At 43.8% G+C, this 6,849-nt stretch overlaps 1 protein-coding gene across 1 annotated transcript; it reads right to left on the bottom strand.

Annotated features, from left to right (window-relative positions):
• Positions 1-3,455: 3,455 nt before the first annotated feature.
• On the bottom strand, positions 3,456-4,866 carry LOC109939694 (uncharacterized). Its single transcript, XM_020538009.2, has 2 exons — positions 4,842-4,866; positions 3,456-4,708 (listed from the first exon to the last, which is right to left on the bottom strand). The coding sequence occupies exons 1-2, from the start codon at positions 4,864-4,866 to the stop codon at positions 4,068-4,070; spliced, it is 666 nt and encodes a 221-aa protein (XP_020393598.1). The 3' UTR covers positions 3,456-4,067.
• Between the last annotated feature and the right edge of the window lie 1,983 nt (positions 4,867-6,849).

Below are 6,849 nucleotides of genomic sequence, written 5' to 3'. Positions count from 1 at the left end.
ATGTTGCCGCAGGACAGTGTTGCGCGCAACTACTTTGGATGAGGCAAACCCTCCGGGACTTTGGCTACAATCTGAGCAAAGTCCCACTCCTATGTGATAATGAGAGTGCAATCCGCATGGCAGATAATCCTGTTGGACATAGCCGCACTAAGCACATAGACATTCGGCATCACTTTTTGAGAGACCACCAGCAAAAGGGAGATATCGAGGTGTACCATATTAACATCGAGAACCAGCTAGCCGATATCTTTACCAAGCCATTAGATGAGAAAACCTTTTGCAGGCTCCGTAGTGAGCTAAATGTCTTAGATTCACGTAATTTGGATTGATTTATAGCATACATGTGGTTTATGCCTTCGATCATGTTACTTCATGCATTTATGTAATTTTTTGCTTATTCATGGTACTCAAGTTGTGCAAGGGATCCCCGGACCTCACAAGTCCATGTGTGAATGATGCACATATTTAGGGGAGAAGTGCTACAACTTGACCCTTTGAGACTAACCTTTGTGTTTGAGTTTACTTAATGTAGTCTCAAAGGTGAAATGAAAGGGAAAGGTGAACTTGGACCATGCAAAGACTTCCACTGCACTCCGGTATTAGTGTACTAACCTCCAAGTTCATTCTTATGCTCTAGTTGCCTTTTTGCTCTTAATTGATATTTTTGGTGAGGCAATGGGGTTAAAAGGCCAAGAATGATCCCGTTTTGGTGATTAATGCCAAAGGGGGAGAAATTAAGGCCAAAGCAAATGGATCAGCTACCACTTGTGAATTTTGAAAACAATAGAGTTAGAACTTTTGATTTGTCAAAATACTCTATAATTGCAAAATTTGGTCTCTTAAGGGGGAAAATTTTGATTATGGGAAAAAGGGGGAGTTTTTGGCTCTTGATCAATTTCATTCTTGGATTATCTCTCTTTATGCCCAAACAAGTGAGTTTGAATTAGAGATAGGAAAATGAATTTGATTTGCAAAAACAAACCAAGTGGTGGCAAAGAATGATCCAAATATGTCAAAACTTGTGCAAAGACAATTTTGTTCTCAATTGCATTGATGTTGCACTTCTTTTGGTTGCTTTTGTATGTGTTGGCATAAATCACCAAAAAGGGGGAGATTAAAAGGGAAATGTGCCCTTGGGCAATTTCTATTATGTTTTGGTGATTAAGTGCCCAACACATTTAATTAAGTTCTTATGTGCTAAATGAAGAGAAAAGTGCAAATCAAGACATGAGGTATGTTTCTAGACTTAGTACATTGTTTTGAGTACTAACATATTTTGTCTAAGTGCTAGAAACAGAAAAAGACAGAATTGCAAAAGACTTGGCTGTGTGCAGCCAAAGTCCAGCTCGGCCTAGCACACCGGACTGTCCGGTGGTTCACCGAATAGTGTCCGATGGTGCATCGGACAATGTCCGGTGCGCCAGACTGGTCTTCGGTAAACAGGCTGTGGCAGAACCTCCCAAGTTATTGGGTCCACATGCACCTGTCCTTGTCTCAAAGACCTCAGACGGCTTTGCACCTGTCCTTGTCTCAAAGACCTTAGACGACTATGCGTGTGCACCAGATAACTTAACAGGATCTGTCTGATTGCCCCAAGGACATCGGATAAACCACTTACAACCAGAACCGCGGGATTAAGTAATACAAATCACACACACCAATATTTTTGCAGCGGAAATCTTATTACCAAATTTTACAAGTTACAAAAAATTTTACATTATTTTATCGTAGTGATTATAAAAATATAAGTTTGAAATATATGCTAGCTCAAGTGATCATCCTCAATAAGAAGTATATGAGAGCTACTTTAACCTATAAGAAGGCCGAGCCCACCGGCACTTAACACCATCATCAACAGCACAAAACTATAACCTGAAAAACAACAGGGAATAAAACCCTGAGTATGGAATTACTCAGCAAGACTTACCCGACTAAAGAAAAGACTCTCAAGGGTATGCTGGATTTAGGAATCAAGGAGAGGCTTTTAGCAAGAATCAACTTAGATACTTTTGCAGAAAAAGCTTACTAATGTGAGTCCTTACTTTCAATGTTTTAACGCCAGATTAAATATTAGTAGACTCTGTTTGCATCTAGTCTAATTTCACCATCTCATCAATACAACATCATTTTTATTCATAATGTTCACTTCCTGACTTAGGTTGCAGGGCAGCGATCAAGTCTCCACTCTCCGGGGATATAACGGCGATCCGAATCGATTTACTCTGCTGAGGATCTCTAACCACATGACATATGTTTCTCGTAAACCTTGCATGTCTCCCATCCCCACGGATCCTCCACTGCATGAACAGGTCCGCGCCACCCGAGAGCACACCACCCCTTTTAGGCGGTCCTTTGCCAGGAGGGTACGTGCCACTCTCGCCATCTCTCCACTCCCAGTGCGCGATTGTCTTTTCATGTATGGAATAGCCGGGTTCAAGCTTACCCTGTCCCATTTCCAGGGCATGTGGTTAGTTAAGATAGTCCTTGATCAACAGGCCTACATACGCATCCAATCCTTAATTGACCCGGACGGAACATCACCTGTTCATCGCCCAAGTCCCGATTTAAGTACTTCCACCCTTAGGATTGTTTGTGTTCCTTAGGATGAAAAGAGCATCAAAGGGAACTTTGTAGTAAGATCCCACCACGCTCTCAATGAAAATATTCTTGCAGGTAGAAGCCATCTTTCCTCAGGATAACCCCTGAGCAAGGCCTTAACGCAAAAGACAACCTCTATCCACAAGATCTGAGCAGGGCTAAGCATTTTTGTAAATCATATTTTGATACTCCATCCGAAGTATCTATAAAGGTATGGATATCAAGGAAGGCAATGCATCAAAGGGTTCCAAGCAACTCCTATAAACCTAATGCACATTTCACTAGACTTAAAGTGTGCAAAAATTATTTAAAAACACAAGGAAAGGGGTTGCATGCACCGGGGCTTGCCTGGAATAAACACTAGGTTAGTGTTTGTTAGATGACGTCCGCTTGACGAGTATCCCTCGACCGAACATTCGCTTGATTTAACCATTTTCAGGTTTGTCCATCAGCATCATCCTGCGGATTAGCCCGCGCTTGGGGTCGACTTGGCTCATCTTCCGCATCACACAGTCAACCAACGTACCTAAATGATTTGCATAATGCACATGAATGCATATAGGCAGGAATAGCACAAATCTAAATAGTGCTACGCGATAGCGAATTAAACACCTAGCGACGATGTGTTGCACTATTTTATCCGAAAACACTAGTTATTAACGTACGACTGAGCGCAATAATTACGCTTCTCTAGATTAATCGAATCGAACGCAAACATCACTAACAACAAACTATACACATGAAATACAATTAGCCTAATCACAACTTATCAGTTAAGTAATTAAATTCTGAACTAATCCCTTGCTTTATAAATTATACTTCATGTTTATAAGTGATTAAAATATTTCATCATCACATAGGCCTATTAATATTCTACTCGGTACACTAATCCAGCTAATTGACCGAAATAGCGAAATAATTCGCTATAACTGAACCTGGCTCGATAATCGCAAGAACTGCGAAGTCGACGAGAGTTTTGTGACTCACGCAATTTATCGAGCACCTAATGAGCATCGCACTAACACATTAATTTATTTAATGTTCGAACTATTCTAAACACTTCATCAGCTTACCGTTTCAACAGCTGACACGAATCCACGAGATCGGTAGCGATTTTCTGATCCAGTCAATTTGTCGAGCGCTTGGGAATATCGGCCTGCTAATTCCGTCTTCACCCGATTTTTGGGATTTCTTGCTGACGCGCGAAACGACAACGGCTTTCAGCTGACGTCGGGAGCGAGCTGGTGAGGTAGAGTTCGAGCAGAGGATGACGTGTTTGACACTCGACGGCAAACGACGCGATGACGAGTTGATCAAACAAAAACTCCACGACACCGACCAGCACATGGGTTAGAGAACAGCGGCTAGCAAAATCCGAGCTGGCAAGCGCACGGCAGGGAGAAAGAGGAGCAAGGCTGGCTGGAGTCGGGCGCGGCGCTGGAGGGCGACTCAGACGCGCGACGCAGGGGCTAGAGCACCGCTGGCCATGGGAGCAGGAAGCGCGCGGAGCTGGGTCCGAGCACCAGGGAGCTGCTCGCGGCAGAAAGAAACAGGGGGACGGCGCTAGGGCGAGCTCGGCCATGGGCTAGAGCGGCGACTACCATGGCCGGGGAAGCAGCAGGCGCGGCAGAGAGCTCCGGTGAGCTGGAGGAGACCGCGGTCAGGGAGAGGCGATGCCGCGGTGCGCAGGGAGATGCTGAGCTCGCGCGCAGGGCTGAGAGACGCGCAGGAGCTTGGGCGCGAGCTGAGGCTGGGCGCTGGAGCTGAAGCAAGCAGAGAACGCCGGCCAGAGTAGCGGCCAGAGAAAATGGAGCACGAGGGAGCTGCGCGTGAAGAACGACGGCCAGATTTTTCTCTGTCCCACGAACACTGAACGGCGGCTGAAGATAAGCGCGCAGGGGGAAGAAGACCTGGCTGGGGCGGTGGGATTTTTTTTTCTCCACACGTTGAGCGGCACGGCCAGGAAGATCAGCGATCGGTGGTGGGAGATAAGCTCCAGAGCGAGCACCAATACGGGAGAGGAGGAGAGATATTGATGCGTGTCTGGCTTTGACGATAGGAAGCAGAGAGAGGGCGGTGAGGATAGAGATGGTACGTAGGATATTTTTTTCTTTTTTTCAGATTTTCTTTTCTCTCTTTTTTATCGGCAATCAAAGATAGTTTGATTACGATTTCTAGTGATAACAAAAAGGTCGACTGTATTGCGACACAGTTTGATTCGATTCGAAATCTAATAAATTTACCTGCGGTCTGAACACATGATTTCATGGTCACGGTAATTTACCCGAGAATCGAAGCTCAATTATGATTCTCGGACGCGCAATCACGGTTTTGATTTAGCGATTACTTGGAATCAGATGAATTTACACCCGTCATTTATATCCAAAATTTTGGATCAGGCAAGAAACGACAGACCGAAATAAACTGATTTCGGCACTGATAATTTGTTCGACGTGATTCGACCGAAATTAGCCAAAACAATATATGCGAACGTATACGCGATTTTGTCTTCGAAACAGCGTGCTGAAGAATAAATTGGATTATAACCTCGCGCACGATTTTTCTCACAAAACGCGTGACACAGATTATTTTGCCTCAAACATTTTAATCGTCGAGTTCTTCTCAATCTGTTCGGTATAAAATCGTCCGATTGAGTCGGGCTTCCGAATTTGTATTCGCGCGAGCGACGAATTTTTAAATAATCATCGAACGCACCGATTTTCGGAACAACGATGTTCCGAATATCACGAAAATTTTGGAAGAGCCCGAATAAATAAAAACGATGTCGAACTCGCGACAAACGGAACAAATGCGATATTAAAATCGCGATAGACGAAGATGTCTAAAATTTTGGCATCCGTTTTATCCACTGATTACGTGCTTACACCCATACTCGCTGTCGAGCGGAATATAAACACCTGGGGTGTTACAGCCCTCCCCCTTAAAAGAATCTCGTCCCGAGATTCGGAGCGAAAGACTTCTGAGTAGAGAAGCATGTAACCCATGTCCGTATCAGCGATAATTATAAGGCAGTACCAAGCAAAGGCGAGTGTCTCAGAATGTGGTTTCTCTAGTGGACATAACATGTATCGCCTTAGGCTAATTTAGAAATGTCCACCAATAGAGACGATGTCTGCCATGGGAACACATAAGGTTCCATGTGTGCAGTTTGCTTTTTTCTGATGACACTGTACTATCTGAGTCTGTTGAGCGAGCGACAAATACGCGATCTTACCCAAACAGAACCAGATGCAACCTCTTGGGTAAAACACACAGAAAGAGGTTTACCAACAAGTGGTTACAGGAAATTCATAGCACATGGGACGGGTGTGGATGTCGAATACTGTCGCGGTTAACATGTAGTTAACCCGAGAATTCAAGTCCACGAAAGATGGTATAGATTCAAGAGAATCACCAGCGGAGGGATATGTAGATACAGACTTTACAACCAGTCCATTGTGTCCAGCACTAGTCACGGCTCGACATGATCACACACACTGGAAAAGCACGCGTGAGACGATCGAGGCATGACTAGAGCGATGACTAGGTGGTTTCTGGTCGACTTAATCTCGATTCTTGTAAATACTTCCTTAAGAAGGGTTGTTCAAAAGTGAGTTTAGACAACTCGATAAAACAATCTCTAAACTCAACCTTTGTTCAAAATGCAGTTACAAGTTAGTAAAACCAACTTGTTGAACTACTTTTGACATTGAGCAAGTCCCCTCAGTACCATCGGTAAGCCAACGGTCGAGAGCTCACTCATATTAACAAGAGATTATGTATTTGGGTAAAAATTCATTTGGTCATGTTGTTCGTCCCTTTCTTCATGCGAGATGAATTATCCACTTGGTTAAGGAATATAGGGATTAATAAGAGAGTGAATGAACAAACTCCTGCATCACAGCAGCAGGGGAAACAGATCTCCATTTTGAGAGCTAATAAGTTGTCTTTCAACACTAAAAAGCTCCAAAGCTTCACCTTTACAACAAAGGATGCAAAGGGAACTTGTATACGTGTAGTCACTACCAAAGTCAAGGGAAAAGAGACCACACATGAAAGTGGTATGCCTTTTTTGATCCAACAGAGATAATAGATGTTGCTTGATCACTTCACAAACAACATAGAAATTGTTTCAAGGATGAGGTGTCCACGGAAGATCACACATCAGTGTAGTTCCATAATGGATCATGACCAGAGACCTTGATACCAGCATCCGACGAGTAGCATAGTCCTGTGTGCGCATTCACAGGA

The sequence above is a fragment of the Zea mays genome, chromosome 5 (genome assembly GCF_902167145.1).
Source record: "Zea mays cultivar B73 chromosome 5, Zm-B73-REFERENCE-NAM-5.0, whole genome shotgun sequence".
Lineage (NCBI taxonomy): Eukaryota > Viridiplantae > Streptophyta > Magnoliopsida > Poales > Poaceae > Zea > Zea mays.
Note: the sequence above shows the minus strand (reverse complement) of the source record. Positions and strands in the feature narration are given on the sequence as shown.